The sequence below is a fragment of the Eutrema salsugineum genome, unplaced genomic scaffold, assembly GCF_000478725.1.
Source record: "Eutrema salsugineum unplaced genomic scaffold, Eutsalg1_0 scaffold_18, whole genome shotgun sequence".
In the NCBI taxonomy this organism is placed as follows: domain Eukaryota; kingdom Viridiplantae; phylum Streptophyta; class Magnoliopsida; order Brassicales; family Brassicaceae; genus Eutrema; species Eutrema salsugineum.
In genome coordinates, this window is record NW_006256846.1 from 1,515,015 (window position 1) to 1,533,837 (window position 18,823).

General features: G+C 40.8%; 1 protein-coding gene and 2 non-coding genes across 3 annotated transcripts; 2 read left to right on the top strand and 1 right to left on the bottom strand.

Annotated features, from left to right (window-relative positions):
- Positions 1-397: 397 nt before the first annotated feature.
- Positions 398-504, bottom strand: LOC112087392. Its single transcript, XR_002900074.1, has one exon. It is a non-coding gene; the product is annotated as a small nucleolar RNA R71 (small nucleolar RNA).
- A 9,004-nt stretch (positions 505-9,508) lies between these two features.
- LOC112087335 lies at positions 9,509-10,764 on the top strand. The gene is made up of 3 exons (XM_024157350.1): positions 9,509-9,928; positions 10,030-10,235; positions 10,338-10,764. Exons 1-3 carry the CDS (start codon positions 9,509-9,511, stop codon positions 10,762-10,764), a joined length of 1,053 nt encoding a protein of 350 aa, XP_024013118.1.
- A 7,438-nt stretch (positions 10,765-18,202) lies between these two features.
- On the top strand, positions 18,203-18,309 carry LOC112087379. Its single transcript, XR_002900062.1, has one exon. It is a non-coding gene; the product is annotated as a small nucleolar RNA R71 (small nucleolar RNA).
- The last annotated feature ends 514 nt before the right edge of the window (positions 18,310-18,823 follow it).

Sequence of the window (18,823 nt, forward strand, 5' to 3'; positions counted from 1 at the left end):
TGACAATGAGCTAATCGGATCGGTCAAACACAAAGATGATGATGAACTGATTGGAAGTTTCGATTACTCGAGAAATTCTTGGGAGATCGAAGAGCTATTCAACCAGCCTTACCTGAGGATGGCAAAACCGAAATTAAGGTACCCCATATCCATTTAGTTCAACAAAATCAATTCTCTGGTTATTCATTTGAAAACCCGATAGACCATATCGAGACGTTCGAAATATTATGTGCATTCATTACAGCAAATGGGGATTACCACAAGTGTAGTCTTTTCCCATTCTCTCTTAGAGATAAGCCAGCAAATGGCTAAAATCTTTGCTATCTGCTTCACTAAAAACGTGGGCAGCGTGTAGAACTGCTTTCCTAAATCGTTTTTACACTAGAAATCGTTCAAATCTCTTAAGAAAGAAGATAAGAACTTTTAAACAAAAAGAAGATGAAGATCTTTAGATACTTGGGAAAGATTTAGGGAATACCAAAGAGATTTTCCACACCATGGATATGCTGAGGAATACCTTCTAGGTATCTTCTATCGCGGTATAACTCCAGAGTTGCAACACTCTTTTGATATAGCAAGTAATGGAGATTTCACAACTAGATCTGTAGAAGACGCTCACGTTTTCATTAAAAATTTAGGAAACAGCATCCAAAATCAAGTAACCTTTGGTAATTCTGCACTTCCTGATAAGAAAGAAGAGATCTCGGAAGTTATAAAGTGTCTCCGTCACATAATGAGTCATCTTGGATTGCAACAACCAAACAAGGCACACAATACGTGTAACTTTGAAGGTTGGGACAACCCATTGAATTCTTATGATCAAGGGATGTTGACCACTGCAGAAGTTTATCAAATTCAAGATTTTCCATTCGTTTCTGATCACCGCGGGTCCATTCATCCGGACCGCGTCCAAGCAAGGTTTCACCGCGGTCGTAGCTGTTCTGACCGCGGCCAAGTCCTGTTTCACCGCGGTCGTGAGCCTCTTGACCGCGGGAAACTGTCTTCCGAATCTGCCTGGAAAACACCTTCCGAACCAATCTTGGGTATTCAATCTAATCCTGTTTCTTATCCTAGTTTTCCCTCTTCTGAAGCTGAAAACCTAAACAAAAAGAATTTAGAGCTTGAAAAATTTATGTCTCAAGAGATTAGTGATCTTAGATCTGAACTAAAAGAGATGCAGAAGGATTTTGATGAAAGATTATCCACCCTCCTTAGCATAATGGCCAAAACTAATTCTAAAAACTTAGAAAAATCTGAAGAGGAGCCAAGTGAAAATTCTTTCGAAAGCTCAAGTGAAGCAGATCCGTCCGATCATGTGAAAGCTATCACATTTAGGAGTGGATTAGCTTACAAAGAGCCTGAATTTACTAAAGATCCCGAACTTGAGGAAAAGGGTAAGGAAAAGGAGAAAGAAAAAGAAAGAATCACGAATGAAGATGTTGAAAAGGAAGTGGTAGGAGAAAAGGATGGAGAAGAAGTAAGAGAAGACTCAGCCCAGGAAATCCTTGGAGAAGACCCGATTCCTCCTCCACCAACTCTTGTCTAGAAACCTGATCCTCCATATCCTAGAGCCTTAAGAGCCCCTAAGAAAGAGAAAGAAAAAGCTAAGCTGAAAGAGTTGATTGATCAGTTAAATGTGAGATTACCTTTTGTAGAAGCTTGTGCTATGATTCCTGCTTTAAGAAAATACATGAAGGGTATTCTAACAAATTCTTTAACTCTTGATGATAACATATGAATGTAGTTCTATCCTGCAAAGCCGAATCCCTGAAAAGAAAAACGATCCTAGAAGCTTTGTACTTTCATGCACCATCAATGATGTAGCTTTTGAGCGTGCTCTCTGTGATTTCGGATCTAGCATAAACATGATGCCTCTTTCAGTAGGAAAACGTTTAGGACATCACACTTTCAAGCCCACTAAGATTTCTTTAGTACTAGCTGATCGTTCCGTTAGACAACCTGTAGGTATCTTAGTAGATGTTCCCGTCGAAATCGAAAAATGTTCCATACCAACTGATTTCGTAGTTCTAGAACTAGAAAAAGAACCTAAGGATCCACTTATTCTTGGAAGACCATTCTTATCTACAGCCGGAGCCATAATCAATGTTCCTGAAGGAAAAATCGACCTTCATCTAGCCGGTTCAGTTATGCAATTTGACATGAACAAATGTTTCGATAAACCAACTTTGGATGGCAAAATTTGTTGGGTTGATGAGTTAGACGGAATTATTGAGGAAGTCTATGAAGATCTGCTTCTAGACGACCCTTTAAGTGTCACGCTTTCACCCGCAAAAGATGAACGCAACTTCCTAGAAGAAATTTCAAGTGAGTGCACACATATGCTTGATAAGTCCGAAACTTATAGGAAACCTCTACACTATCTAGATCTTAAGGACCAAACAAACATTCCTACACCTCCAAAAGACACTGCTGCAGCAATTAATGATCCTTGGAGCGAGCTTAAGGCCCCTAAAGTCGAGCTTAAACCTCTTCTCGTCGGACTTAAGTACGCTTTCCTCGGACCAAATTCAACTTATCCTGTCATTATAAACTCTGGTTTGACGGAAGAAGAAACCACAATGCTGTTGACTGAGCTGAGAAAGCATAGAAAAGCCTTAGGATATACACTTGATGACATACCTGGAATCTCCCCAGATCTTTGTATGCACAAGATAAATCTAGAGGACAATGCTAAAAACTCAATCGAAAGTCAAAGGAGACTGAACCCTAATCTCATGGATGTTGTCAAGAAGGAGATTATGAAGCTTTTAGAAGCTGGAATAATCTTTCCTATCTCAGATAGCACTTGGGTTAGCCCAGTTCATGTTGTTCCAAAGAAAGGAGGAGTCACTGTCATTAAAAAAGATAAAGATGAAATGATCGCTACAAGAACAGTAACTGGACATCGTATGTGCATCGATTACCGGAAACTGAATGCAGCAACTAGGAAAGATCATTTTCCACTTCCATTCATAGATCAAATGCTTGAAAGATTTGCTAATCACCCTTACTATTGCTTTCTTGATGGATACTTCGGATTTTTCCAAATTCCTATTCGCCCGGAGGATCAAGAAAAAACGACATTCACTTGTCCATATGGCACGTTCGCTTACCGACGTATGCCTTTTGGATTGTGTAATGCATCTGCTACCCTTCAGCGGTGCATGATGTCGATCTTCACAGATTTTATTGAAGATTTCATGGAAGTATAAATGGACAATTTCTCTGTCTATGGATCTTCTTTTGAAAAATGCTTAGGCAACCTTGGTAAAGTTTTGCAAAGATGTGAAGATAAGCATTTAGTATTAAATTGGGAAAAATGTCACTTCATGGTACAAGACGGAATCGTGCTTGGGCATAGAATTTCGGGAAAAGGTATAGAAGTTGACAAAGCTAAAATCGAAGTCATGACCAGCCTTCAACCACCCACAAACGTAAAAGGCATCCGTAGTTCCTTAGGACACGCAGGATTCTATAGGCGATTCATAAAAGATTTTTCTCAAATAGCTAGACCTCTTACGCGTTTGCTTTGCAAGAAAACGAACTTCGAATTCAATGATGAGTGCTTAGCCGCGTTTCATAAGATCAAACAAGCCCTTGTCTCCGCTCCAGTCGTGCAAGCACCTGATTGGGAACTCCCATTCGAAATCATGTGCGATGCAAGTGACTATGCAGTCGGAGCAGTGCTCAGCCAACGAAAAGATAAGAAACTGCACGTAATCTACTACGCAAGCAGAACGCTTGACGAAGCTCAATGCAATTATGCTACAACAGAGAAAGAACTTCTAGCTGTCGTATTGTCATTTGAGAAATTCCGTTCTTATCTCGTAGGATCTAAGGTCATAGTTCATACTGATCAAGCTGCAATCAAGTATTTAATGCCTATGAAAGACGCTAAACCTCGGTTGATAAGATGGATCCTCCTACTGCAAGAATTCGATATCGAAATTCGAGATCGGAAAGGATCAGATAATGGAGTTGCAGACCATCTTTCACGAATTCGAGTAGAAGAAAGATTGCCTTTAAATGACAGTTTGCCTGAAGAAAACATCTATGCTATAGATACAACCCCCACCAATGCTAATACCGCACCACCATGTCCACTAATGCGAAGAGCAGATGCTTTCAACACCCCATGGTTTAGGCACATAGAAAATTACTTAGCAACTGATGTAGAGCCCCCACAATTTTTTGGGTATAGGAAGAAAAAGTTTCTGAAAGACATAAGACATTATTTTTGGGATGAACCCTATCTCTATAAGAGATGTGCTGATGGGTTATTCTGAAGATGCGTGGCTGAAGAAGAGATGGAAGGAATTTTATTCGGATGCCATAGCTCATCTTACGCAGGACATTTCGCAACCTTCAAAACCGCTTCAAAGATCTTACAAGCTGGTTTTTGGTGGCCTACTTTGTTCAAAGATACTCAAGCTTATATATCGCGATGCGATAAATGCCAAAGGATGGGCAACATAAGCAAAAGGAATGAGATGCCTCAAAATTTTATTCTCGAAGTCGAAATTTTTAATGTCTGGGGAATAGATTTTATTGGACCCTTTCCTACTTCTTTTGGAAACCAATACATCTTAGTAGCAGTAGACTACGTCTCTAAGTGGGTTGAAGCAGTCGCAAGTCCCACCAATGATGCAAAAGTTGTCATGAAGCTGTTTAAATCTGTTATATTCCCGCGTTTTGGAGTTCCTAGAATTGTGATAAGCGACGGAGGATCGCACTTCATCAACAGAGTTTTCGAGAATCTTCTTAGAAAGAATGGAGTCACACATAAAGTTGCTTCTCCATACCATCCCCAAACCAGCGGTCAAGTTGAAATCTCAAATAGAGAAATCAAGTCGATTTTGCAGAAAACAACTGCAGTTCATCGCAAGGATTGGTCTACCAAGCTTGACGACGCATTATGGGCATATCGAACAGCATTCAAGACACCATTAGGAACAACACCATTCAATCTAGTTTATGGAAAAGCATGTCACCTTCCAGTAGAACTCGAGTATAAGGCACAATGGGCTATCAAGGAGATGAACATGAACATGAAAACAGCTGGAGAAAGAAGACTACTTCAACTTCATGAGTTAGAAGAAATCCGACACAATGCCTACGAAAACTCGAAGATCTACGAGGAGAAGACTAAAGAATATCATGATAAGAAGATCATTCATAGAACTTTTGCTCCTAACGATAAGGTACTTCTTTTCAATTCTCGTCTTAAGCTTTTTCCAGGAAAATTACGTTCAAGATGAGCAGGACCCTTCACGATGAAGGAAGTTAAGCCATACGGAGCCATTGTCCTTTGGGACAGAACCGGAAACTCATTGACAGTGAATGGACAGCGTGTAAAGCCATATCTGGCTGAAGAAAGAGAAGTGATGTTTTTGATTGATCCATCATCGGCCAATGATGAGACCAAGGAGTGTCACGACCCGGTTAAGTCTAATCGAGCAACAATGTCAAGCTAACGACTTGAAACAAGCGCTTAGTGGGAGGCAACCCACTTGGTATTTTATCTATTTCTCTTTGACCTTTATTTTCTATTTCCATTGCTTTGTTTCTGTTTCATTTAATTTCAGGTTTTCAATAAGGAAGAATAAATAAAAAAGACGAGCAGCACTCTCCAGCACGATAAGTACTCTTAAACATTTCAACTTTTCTATATTCTTTACCATTCTTTCCGAGATTTATCACACTGAGGGCAGTGTGAAATAAGTCTGGGGGAGGATGTTCATCCGTTACTAATGAAATTTGATTTGTTATGAGTTTGTTTTGGACACATAAAAAAAAAAAAAACAAATTTCAAAATGTTTTTCAAAAATCATTTTCAAAAATTTTTTTCAAAAAGTTTTCAAACCAGGAACACAGTAAACATTACAATGATGATTTAGACCAGTGTGCTTCTACGCTATTTCCTTGTTTTTTGCTCTTTTTGTGATTTAGGCCTAGACTAGACGGTAGCTAAGTACTTGCATTACGAAATCCCACCAGAGGACTTCTATTCATGGAGATTCTTTCTGACAGGATACACTAGCTCATTTTATCTGGACTTAATTTTGACTTAATTCTCTCATTAAAGCGTTAAATCAGGGAAACGAATCATACATTCAGGACTCCTTTATCCTTTTACCACTCTTTGTTGATCCTGAATGGCTAGTTTATCTTTAGCTAGTTCCCCACCGAACTTAACCTCTTTCAAACCACATGCATTCTTGTTTTTCATTGTTCTATATGCAGATATGTGCAAAAACGTCAGAGAAAAAGAGGATCAACGCGGTTTTCAGTCACTGAAGACGGAGACAATTCAGTTTGCCTTGGAAAAACTTCAAAATCTTGGTACAATTTCGTCCCTTACACTCTCTCTTTATAAAAGGTTATTTCCTCTCTAAAAAAAGAAAAAAAAAAAAAATCCGAAAAAGAAAAGAAAAAATATGAAGGGAGAGGAAATTAAAACCTTGGAGAGTCTAGGAGGATCGAATTTTATACTTGAGGCAAGCTTGATCTGATTATATGGAGTTTTGGAGATTATCTTTATGATTACCGGAAAAAAATCTAAGTCTCGGGGAACAGCTGTTTACAACAAAGGAGGAAGATTATGCAGCAACATTTGGCAAAGGAGAAGTGACTGAAAATCTGCGGTCATCAACAGGTCCTTCTCTCTCTTGCGGTTTTGCATAATATCTTGCATCCTCCAGATCTTCAGGTAACCCTAAACACCTAAGCTCCACCACTTAAATAGCCTTTAATGCCAAACGCCGTCTACCCTGAATAATGTCTTTGATGAGAACTCACAATATACTTAATGAATTTAGAGAGCTAGTTGACTGGAAGTTAGAATTAAGTGTGTAGATTTTCGCATGACGGATTAACGAACTAGTTTGCTTGTATTTTGGTGAGAATTTTCTAGACTAGATCCAAATAGATGTTTCACGATAAGTTATGGTTTAGAAGGACGGTCACTGAGATTTTTTTTAGTTCCTGCGATTTTCAAAATTCTTTCTTGACTTAAGTTTGTTTTGAGGACAAACAAAAAGGCAAGTCTGGGGGAGTTGATAACACCGTATTTTGACCACTTTTATGGATCATAATTGTATCTTATGCAGGTGTTTTAACTCTGTTTTCAAAGGTTTTTAAAGTGTTTTCAATGTTTTAGAGATTCAAAAGACTTTACAGGAAACTTGGGCAAAAGATATGCAATTTGGAACAAATGAGCAATTTTGGATAAATGCAGACCGTCAGAAGTATGACAAGCGATGAAGACCTTCTCACCGTCTGATCACCCCCAAAATTTGAGACAACATAGAGGATCCAACCAGCTTTCTAATGCACTTGGTTTGGAGACCATCCAACGGTTAGATCTTCAGTTACTCCCGATGCAAGAATGACAGAAAATGCAGTTCCGGAAGAGAGTATGTGCCGGGACCGCGGCCAACACCCATTTTCACGCGGGTAGAGCCACCGCGACCGCGGAACTTGGTCGTTCACTTTCCCGACGACTTAATTAAAGCCCAGATCAATTCCTTTCGTTATTTTTGAAGCCCTAAGTGTCCATGCCCACCCCAGAAGCTATAAATACCCCCTTTAGGTCATTCTAAAGAGAAGAGACCGAAACTTAGACAACTTAGAGAGAGAGAGAGAGAGGGATTTCGTGAGAAACCCTAGGCCGCCGCCTTTGAAGGAGGAGCCGTCGAGGAGAGCATCATCGCGCCTCCATCTGCGATTCTGTTCTTCGTTCTTCTTCCTTCTTTTCTTTAGTTTCCTGCACTTTCAATTTCGTTTATGATGCTTTGTTACAATATGTTTGAGTAGTTACCCAGTTGGGTTTAAAGGGATTTTTCAAAGGGAATTTCATGTGTCTTTGCTTATGAATCGATAGATTTAGGATTTATAATCTTCTAGATGTTCTTCGTTTGCCTTTAATCTTACTGCGTGATTCTTTGCTGGCCACTTAGAAGCCGATCTGATATGATATGTTGCGAAAGCGCTCATTGATTGTCTGAACTAGGGTGAAACGAGCAATTCTTCTACAGGAGTGGAAACCTACTTGTAGTTGAGTTGTGAATGTTGATGAGTCCTATTCTGCTATCGCATCTTCTCCCTTCCAGAATCAGAGTGGAAACCTACTGATTAGGGTTGCGAGAGATAGTTGTTTAGTGCTGCGAAAGTAGGCTATTCATACTTCTGTGCCTCGAGTTCTAGAACATACGTAGTTGATTACCTTTATCAGTTGTTTAAAATCGACTTAGCTTAGTACATGAATCCCTGCGAAACCCCTTGAGCCCCAACGTTTGTCTTTAATTGTTTACAGCCTTCTAGTTTCAATCGATTTTTACCTTCAATTCTATTTGCTTTTATTCGCTTCAATTCACCTCTTGTTTAAATCGCTTACTACTTGCTTTACTTGCTTTCGTTTCTGTCAATTGCTTTTTAGTTTTTAATCGCTTTCTAGTTTAGATTTAGTGACAACAAAAACCCAAAACCAAAACCAATACCTTTTAGTTTTAATCTGATTTAAGCGTTGCAGTGAATTCGTACTGAAACAACTAAGTCTCTGTGGATCGATACCCTAAGTACTACAGCGCACATCTGTGCACTTGCAGACATTTAGGGGTTATAAATTTAAAACCTGAAGCTTAGTAAAATGAAAAACAACAACCCCGTTTACAAACTCGCATCATAAAGTATCAAGGGTTCTCCTAAAAACGACCTAAATGACAAGTATTTATAGTCTTCAATACTCTATGGTCTCTAGGATTCCGGAATTGAGGTTGAGAATGACTTTGGGCTTCAGAAATATGGGCTTTAGTTCGGAGTTTGACGGCCGCGGTCGGGAGTGACGTGACCGCGGGGAATAGGTGGTTGGTCGCGGTCAGGAGGCTTGTGACCGCGGGAAATGGGCTGTTGGCCGCGGTCGCGTGACTTGCTGGCCGTCTTCGAGTGGCTCCTGGGCTAATGGAATATCTTGAGATCCAACCGTTGGAATGTCTCAAAACCAAGTGCATTTGAAAGCTGGTTGATTCTTCTATAAGTTGTCCAATTTTGAGGGTGATCAGACGGTGAGAAGGTCTTCGTCTCTCCATGAGAGTTCTGACGGTCTGCATTTATCCAAAAGAGTCTTTTTGTTCCAATTTGTGCCTCTATATCCCAAATTACCTGAAAAGTCTTTTAAAATCCGAAAACATAGAAATCCTTTGAAAACCTTTGGAAATAGAGTAAAAACACCTGTAAAAGATATTAAAGTGATCCATAAAAATGGTCAAAATCCGGTGTTATCACACGTGATTTACTACGCAAGTCGAACCTTAGACTCAGCTCAAGAGAAATATGCAACAACTAAAAAGGACATGCTGGTTATTGTGTTGCATTTGATAAGTTCAGAAGTTATCTAGTGGGTTCAAAGGTTGTTGTGTACACAGATCATGTAGCTTTGAGGTATCTATTGACTAAAAAGGATGCTAAGCCGAGACTCTTGAGGTGAGTTCTCTTGTTGCAAGAATTTGACATGGAGGTGCAAGACAAGAAGGGCATTAATAATGGAGATGTTGATCATATCTCATGGTTAAGAGTGGACACAGAAGTACCTCTAGATGATTCTTTACCTGAGAAGCATCTAATGGTGATCAGATCCTACTTGGAGGTTGAACAAGCGAATACAATCAGAGAGAGGAGTCTTCCATGGTTTGCTGATCTAGTTAACTACCTCTCATGCGGTTTGGAACCACCTGAAATGGATTCTTGTCAAAGGAAAAAGTTCTTTAAAGATGTGAGGGGATACCATTGGGATGAGCCATTTTTATATGTGCTCAACAAGGATCATCTTTATAGAAGGTGCTTAGCTGAGGAAGACGTCCAGCCTGTGTTACTAGAGTGTCATGGTTCTGCTTATGGTGGACACTTGAGGACTTTCAAGACAGTAGCTAAGGTCTTGCAATCCGGCTTTTGGTGGCCTACTATTTTTAAAGATGCCCAAGTTGTTGTCTCAAGCTGTGAATCGTGTCAAATACATGGTAATATCTCAAATAGAAACAAGATGCCTCGAATCCGATCTTTGAGGTGGATGTCTTTGATTGTTGGGGAGTAGACTTCATGGGGCCGTTTATCTCTTCACATGGGAACCAATACATTTTGGTGGCGGTTGAATATGTTTCTAAGTGGATAGAGGCGATTGCAAGTCCCGCAAATGCATCAAAGGTGGTGTGTAAGCTGTTCAAAAGCATCATTTTCCCACGGTTTGGAGTTCCATGAGTTGTTATAAGCGATGGGGGGGGAAACCACTTTATTAACAAGACTCTTGAAGGCTTGTTAAAGAAGCATGGTGTGAACAATGCAAGGAAGGACTGGAGCAAGAAACTCGATGATGCTCTTTGGGCATACAGAACCGCTTACAAAACCCCCATAGGTACCTCTCCTTTCAACCTGTTGTATGGGAAGAGCTTTCACTTGCCGGTTGAGTTGGAATACAAAGCCTTGTGGGAAGTCAAGCTATTGAACTTTGACATCAAGACCGCTCAAGAGAAAAGGGTTCTACAGCTTCATGAACTAGAGGAGATCCGCTTATACACTTTTGAGAGCTCCAAGATATACAAAGAGAAGACCAAAGCTCTTCATGACCAAAAGATTCACAAGAGAGAGTTCAAGGAGGGCGATCAAGTGCTCTTGTTCAACTCTAGACTTAAGCTATTCCCTGGAAAGCTAAAGTCTAAGTGGTCCAGACCATTTAGAGTTCTTGAAATGAGACTATGGAGCAGTTGTTCTTGAGGGAAAAGATGGCCAAGGGTTTGTTGTGAACAGCCAAAGAGTTAAGCCCTACCTGGTATCCGAAATGAGAGAGGGAGCTACCTCAGTTCCTCTACTTGAACCCCAAAATGCCTAAGAAGGTATGAAAAGTCAAACTTAGTGACATTAAACAAAGTGCTCTTGGGAGACACCCCAAGCTTATCATTGTACATATTTTTCGTTTAGATCTTTCTTTTTATGTTTATATGGAATGTTTTGAAGGTTTTGTTAAGTGATTTCAGGTCTAAGCAGTGTTCTAGGTAGGTAACTTGAAGGAACATATGCAAGAAGGTGTTTAAAAGCCACAGCGTTGGTTTCAAGAGAGGAGTTCATTTGTCCTTGGTATCAACCCTCGGCATTATCAAGCCGCAGTCATCTTTTACCATGTGAATATTTCAAAACCTCGGCCAAACTCCTCGTCTTAGATACACCGAGGCCGTGTGAGGAAAAGAAGAAAAGTGCCAAAGACTAAGTGTGGGGGAAGGCCCCCGGTGTAGACACATCGGTGTAAATACATCGAGGCCCAATGTCCAAAAGAAAAAGCTGCAAACCTCGCTCTGAGGCCGCGACATGTTTACACCAAGGCCGAGTTGCTTATTCCCCCAAAAAAAAGTGTCTTGCCCAGAAAACGGGTCCCCTCGGTGTGATGCCCTCGTCGTGGAGTAGCATGCCGAGGTACTAGTAAAGGCCATGAAGAAAATGAGACACTTTGGACACTGGAGTCAATAGAGAAGGTTCAACATCAATGGAAAGGGCTTGAGGGTCAAGTTAAATTTATGTGTTAGCATGAGCTCTAAGCGTTCGGTCTGGTGCCCTCGGGGTGGAACACACCGAGGCTGCGTGTGTCTAACCCAGAAAAATGAGAAAAGGTTGTATGGCCCTCGCCTTATCCACACCGCGGTCCTTTGAAGCCTTTGCGCGGCAAAACGAGTTTAAAAGCTCGGTCAACAATTTTTGGGTGCGGTCAACGACTGGAGTCTTTGAGGAAGGGGGTACCAGTGCAACAACAGTCCAAAAACCAACTGGAAAAGAGACTCCAGCCCACACCTGCCTCCATACCGAAAGAAGGGTACCTGAGCAAGATAGTTATGGTTCCATCGGTTGGTTGGATGGTGACTAAGATCTTGGAGCAAGATAGTTATGGTTCCATTGATGAAGGGTACCAGAGCAAGAGCGGTTTCTTCAAGGGCAAGGTTGGACATCGATGGGATTATAACTTTAAGCTGCTGCAAGTCCTCTTGCCCAACAGAGCCATCACAACACTTCAAGAGAGATGCAACGTCTCATTCATTTTGCTAAAGGACCAGCTCTATAATGAGGCAAGAGACCCCCCACTGCGGGGAGGGATGAAAGAAGAAAAGGCCGAGTCAGGCAAGCCTCAGAACGAAGCTCGAGCTGATGGTTATGAAAGTGAGGAACCCCGAGTACTTGAAAGAAGAATGGGAGCAGGCAGATACCATTTTGATCCTTATGTGTGGGGTGAGCCTGAGTATCACACAAGAAAGCTATACTCAAGGGTCAATGGTCTTCAGAAGTGGTGCAAATGGCAGGACAAGACGATTCATAAGCTTGTCGCGTGCGTGAGGCATTTAAGAAGAAGGTGAAGAAGCTCACAGCACCTGCCTCACCAGATAAATACTCAGCCACCTCTCCAGCTCCAGTTTCTAGAGAAGATATTGGTGAGAGCTCCACAACGCGTGACCCTGAGTATCCATCGGGAAAAGAATACTGGATCAATCCGGCCACCGCGTTTCTACCGGATTCACCTAAGAGCAGTCCACCGATGGAACCATAACTATTTTGCTCCACCTCCAATCCCTTGTATTACAAGGGATCCGACCTCATTGATTAAAGTAACCTCTCCAAACCTTTGTACATATGCATCTTCCTCATATCATTTCATTTTACATCTTTCTTGTTTTTGCTTTTTGCTTCTCTCTTACACTTCTATAACACAAGGGACTGAGTTATTTAAGTGTTGGGGAGGAGTCTTGTGTCTACTGATCATGTTTTCTCTGTTCTTTTTTTTTTCTTTTGCATTTTGAGCCTCATATAGTTTAGACTAAGTGCATATAAAAACCATAAAAATCGAAAATTCAGAAAAATTTCAAAAAAAAAAATATTCATTCTAGTTGCATTTCACATTTTTAGGATCGAGTCTAGCTGCATCATATAGGTTGCATCAATGCATGGGAGTAATGATAGATTTTTTCCTTGAGAGATCATCACTTTGAGAATTTGGATGTCCATGTTTGTTGATTCTTTTGTGCTTGCGAGACCTGAAGAGATCTGAATCTGTAAAGCAAGTTTGAATTTGAACTCAGTTCTAATAAATGAAAACCATTGAACCTGACTTGTAATTATCTTGTGATGCATTGTTTGAGTGAGCACTGTGGATAAGCGTATATATATTTGAGCTTGAACCCGGTTTTACCACTCTTTTCCTTAGCTCAAGTAGCTGAATCCGCATTTGGATCAGTTTTCCACACCCTGAACCCATCCTTCTTTCAAGCCTAAAGCATTTCGTGTATATATTGTGAGGCCACCTTGGATCAAAGCTTAGCAGAAAGTGTTAGGTTTAGAGCAACAAGGGCAAGTCTCACGAGTGTCTAGTTCCAATATCAAGGAACTCTTAGGTCTAGGCTGTGAATAAGTGTGGGGGAGATGTGTCTTTGAGCGAGAGTTTTGAGAGAAAAGATCTTTGAGAGAGAAAAGAGAAAGAATGTAAAAATGAGAGTGATGAAAGGTGAGGGTTTGAAAAGAAAAGAAATCGGTCTTGTGTCTTGTGTTTTAAAAAAGAAAGAGAGCTCTAAGTGTCTAAAAGAAGGTATATAACCTCTAAAAGAAAAGAAAAGAAAAGAAGCCTAAACGGCTCAAGTGTCTAAAAAAGAAAATGAGAGGTTAGATAGCCCAAGTTCTTAAAAAGAGCCGTGTGTGAAAAGAATATCCCAAGCCGAAAGTCTTAAAGAAAAGAAAACCGTTTTTGAGAGATGAAAGTGAATGAGAAGAGAGAGTTGTAAGGTTCATTATGAGAAAGCAAGCTAGAGGTGTATTTAGGTAAAAGGGGAGTGAGTTGAGTCTTGCTCTTCTATGCATCTATTTCTCTTTACCTTTAGCATTCTGCCAAAGCTTTGATCGTTCATTTAGAGATCCTTGATTGCTTTGAACTCTCATAGGTAATTTAGACACCAAAACCATTTTACTTGATTCGCTTGACTTAAGATTCACAGCATCATAAAATAGTGTCTAAACCACAAGCATGGATTGACACCTCTTCATTACTACAATGAAAGGGGATTGATAACCCTTCAAAGGCTTAAAAACCTAGTTATACTTTGACCCAAGACCGTTGACCCAAGTTTTCAAAATCTCTTGTTCCCGCGTGAAGAGCTTGGAGACCTCGATGTAGAATTGGCAAGGTGATGTGATTGTAAACGGGTATTGGTTCGTTCTACTAAGCTTCAGGTTTTAAATTTATAACCCCTAAATGTCTGCAAGTGCACAGATGTGCGCTGTAGTACTTAGGGTATCGATCCATAGAGACTTAGTTGTTTCAGTACGAATTCATGGCAATGCTTAAATCAGATTAGAACTAAACAATTTGGGTTTTTGTTTTGGGTTTTGGTTGTCACTAAATCTAAACTAGAAAGCAAAGCAAAAAAAATCAATTGAAAACGAAAGCAAATAAAACAAGCAAAAAGCGATTGAACAAAGGCGAATGGAAGCAGGTAAAAATTGATTGAAAAGCAAGGCTGTAAACAATGGAAAACAAACGTTGGGCATCAAGGGGAATTCGCAGGGGTTCATGGACTAAGCTATGTCGATTTTAAACAAGTGATTAAGGTAATCAACTACGTATGGTCTATAACTCGAGGCACGGAAGTATGAATAGCCTAATTTCGCAGCACTAAACAACTATCTCTCGCAACCCTGATCAGTAGGTCTCCACTCTGATCCTGGAAGGGAGAAGATGCAATAGCAGAACAAGGCTAATCAACATTCACAACTCAACTCAGGTAGGTTTCCACTCCTATAGAATTATTGCTCGTTTCACCCTAGTTCAGACAATCAATGAAAGCTTTCGCAACATATCATATCAGATCGGCTTCTAAGTGGCCAGCAGAGAATCATGCAGTAAGGTTAAAGGCAAACGAAGAACATCTAGAAGATTCTAAATCCTAAATCTATCGATTCATAAGCAAAGACACACGAAATTCCATTTGAAAAATCCCTTTAAACCCAACTGGGTAACTACTCAAACATATTGTAACAAAGCATCATAGACGAAATTGAAAGTGCAGGAAATTAAAAAGAACAGGGAAGAAAAACGAAGAACAGAGAAGCAGACGGAGGCGCGATGACGGCTCCTCCTTCAGGGGCGCCGGCCTCCTAGGGTTTGTGAGGCACACGAACTCTCTCTCTCTCTCTCTCTATCTAAGCCTAAATGTTCGGTCTCTATTGGTCTCCTCTCTTTAGAATGACCTAAAGAGGGTATTTATAGCTTCTGGAGTTGTCTTGGACACTTAGGGCTTCAAAAATAACAAAAGGAATTGATCTGGGCTTTAATTAAGTCGTCTGGAAAGTGAACGACTAATGGCTGCGGTCGCGGTGCTCTTACCCGCGGGAAAATAGGTGTTGGCGGCGGTCCCGACTCATGCTCTCTTCTAGAACTGCATTTTCTGTCATTCTTGCATTGGGAGTATCTGAAGATCTAACCGTTGGATTGTCTCCAAACCAAGTGCATTAGAAATCTGGTTGGATCCTCTATGTTGTCTCAAATTTTGGGGGTGATGAGACGGTGAAAAGATCTTCATCGCTTGCCATACTTCTGACGGTCTGCATTTATCCAAAATTGCTCATTTGTTCCAAATTGCATATATTTTGCCCAAGTTTCCTGTTAAGTCTTTTGAAACTCTAAAACATTAAAAAAAAGTTAAAAAATCATTGAAAACAGAGTTAAAACACCTGCATAAGACATAATTATGATCCATAAAAGTGGTCAAAATACGGTGTTATCACAAGGCATGTACAGCCGAGGTACAATTTTTTATGGGTTTGGACCATGGACCTTGGTGTGATCCACCCCGAGGGCATCATACCAAGGCATCAAATCGCAACAAGTTCTAACACCAAAACCCATCACATTGACCCCCAAATCCTCTATTTTGACCCATGTCTCCAAACTGTCTTTTTTGTTCATGCACTTTCACAAGCCCCTCGGTATGCTCCACCCCGATGGCATCACACCGAGGGGTACTATTTTCTAGGTTTAACACTTGGTTCTTGGGACTCAAAACAACACGGCCTCAATGTAAAAGTGTCGAGGGCTTTGCACGAGTTTTTGAGCTTTTCACTCGTATTTTTGGGACTTGGTATGTCTATATCGAGGGGTCTACACTGAGGCATGTTTTCCACACTTATTCCCAGCAAAATTAGCTCATGATTGGTATAAGAGTTACCGAGGGTTGAAATCAAGGTCTGACCTCTTTTGTTCGCAAAACAGCCTCGACTTGTCTATACCTAGAGTCTACACCGAGGGGTCTCACAACACTTAGTCTCTGGCACAAACAACTGGTGGCCTCGGTGTAACTTAAGGTGTGGGGTTAACACGAGGTTTTGCCCTTTTCATTCGCAAAAGAACCTCGGCTTAGGCCATACCGAGGTGTTTACACCGAGGCCATGAGTTGTGGCTCTTTAAAACACTAGGTCGTGCCTTCTAGACTCCTTTTGGCACCTGTCCTTTAAGTCACTCAGCTAGAACACCTTCTAAAACCTGAGATCACTCCAAAAAAAACTCAAAACATTCCAAAAACATTAAACAAAAGATCTGAAAGAAATATTTACAAGGATAAGCTTGGGGTGTCTCCCAAGAGCACTTTGTTTTAAGTTTCTAAGTTTGAAGAAGAACTGATAAACCTCCCTCTTTCATTTCAGAAACCAGATAATGCTTTACCCTTTGTCAATTTACCTCAAATCAATTCCCATCCTTGCCTTCAAGCACAATGGCTTCATAGTCTCTTACTTCAAGTACTTCAAGTATGTTGAATGGGCCTGACCATCTAGACTTTAGCTTCCCAGGAAACAGCTTGAGTCTAGAATTGAACAAGAGAACAAGATCTCCAGTCTTGAACTCCCTTTTAAGAATCTCTGATCATGGAGAGTCTTTGTTCTTTCTTTGTAGATCTTAGAACTCTCATAGGCATTGAGCCTGATTTCTTCCAACTCATGAAGCTCTAGGAGTCTCTTCTCTTGAGCATTATTTATGTCAAAGTTAAGTAACTTGATAGCCAACAAAGCCTTGTACTCTATCTCAACTAAACCCTCCCTAGAAATGGAAGTTTAGGTTGGTATGGTGGTGGTGGAACATATGGTTTCTTAGGCACCACATCTGTTTCCATCTCTTTGCTCTTATCACTCTTAGCAACTTGATCTTCTTGTTCACTCCTTTGAGCTGCCTCCCCACCAACATGCTCATTGTCCTCAATGAGCACTTATCTAGGTTGTTCTTTCTCAGGTAGCTACTTTCCACTTCTAAGAGTGATGGCATTACAATACTCTTTAGGGTAAGGCTCAGGTTTTCCAGGTAAAGTTCCTTGTTGTCTTGAGGAAGAGGCTAGATTCTTCTATAGTGCATTGATCTTTTGTTGCATTGCCTCATACTTAGAACTCAAATCAGAGAAATTTCTTTCAACTCTTTGTTGACCTTGTATAAGCTGCTGTAACACTCCATACAAATCAGAACCCTTCTGATGTTGCTGAACCGGCTGTGGCTGACTCAGCTTCTGTTGTCCAAACCCTGGTGGACTTGTGTTGCTGTGGCTGGCTGTTGAAGCTGTTACCCTGAATCTGTGGCTGCTGTCCATATCCTTGTGGTTGTTGTATAAACTGCTGCTTGGGCTGATAGTTCTCTTGAAATTGGTTTTTGGGAACACAGCTCTGTTGACCTTGTTGAGGAGAGTAAACTTGGTCTTGAGAATTAGCTACATTGGTGCTTCTATAGGAAAGGTTTTGGTTGGTGTTGAAGTTATTGTACTTTTGAAACCTGTTCTGATTCCCAATATAGTTTATCTCCTCTTGAGTAAGACCTTTTTCATTGGCATTGTCAAAACTTGGAGACTGATCATCAAATTCCCCAACAGAGTGTAGTGTTTCTGAGTTGCCACCAAGACTTTATCAAATTTACTCTGGAGCTCCTTGATGTCTCTCTCCAGTTTTTTCCTCTTTACTTGAGCCCTCATTTCTGTTTGCTCTATCAAAATCCTCCCCATAAGTATCATTACTCATGGCTAAGTTTTCCACAAGTTCCATAACAACATTTATCTCTTTAGCCAAGAAATTCCCATTTGAAGCTGTATCCAACTGATTCCTTATCTTTGGGAGAGCTCCTCTATACAATGTACTCAAGAGTGAAGCCTCAGAAAAACGCTGATGGGGAGATTGTTTTGTGTAGCTTCTAACCCTCTCCTATGATTCCCCAAAGCTTTCATGGTTATGCTGGGTAAAGCTTGAGATTTGGTTCCTCAACTTGGCTGTCCTTGAGGTGGGGAAAAACTTAGATAAGAATGCAAGTTTACACTGCTCCCAAGTTTGAATTGATCCCCTTGATAAGTTCTTCTCCCATTGATGAGCTTTATCTCCCAAATTGAAAGGAAACAATCTCAACTTGAAGCTGTCTTCTGAAACTCCATTGATCTTAGTCAGATTACACACCCTGTCAAACTGATCCAAATGCTCAAATGGATCCTTCGTAGGCAGTCCATGGAACTTTGAATTTTGAACCATGTTAAGCAATAATGCCTTCACCTCAAAGTTGTTTTTTTGGACAGGAGGAGCTTGAATGCCTGCCCTGTATTGGTGTGCACTGGCGCAGTCGTTCTCTCCCACAAAGACTGGTGGAGGCTCTTGATGCCTTGGAGCTTGTGTCTGAGGCTGCAGAATGTTCAAGCAGGCCTCGGTGTCGTTCCCTCGACATTGCCTAACCCAAAGCATGTTCCCTGAAGCTTTTTGGTCCATACCTCGGACTAGCCCCTCGGTGTATCAA

Bases quoted from the DNA above. Each gene is read 5' to 3' on its own strand.
- LOC112087335 (XM_024157350.1), top strand. From the start codon at position 9,509: ATGGAGGTGCAAGACAAGAAGGGCATTAATAATGGAGATGTTGATCAT. The intron at 9,929-10,029 runs GTCTTGCAATCC...TATCTCAAATAG, and splicing joins CTTTCAAGACAGTAGCTAAG to AAACAAGATGCCTCGAATCC. The intron at 10,236-10,337 runs GTTTGGAGTTCC...GAACAATGCAAG, and splicing joins AAAAGCATCATTTTCCCACG to GAAGGACTGGAGCAAGAAAC.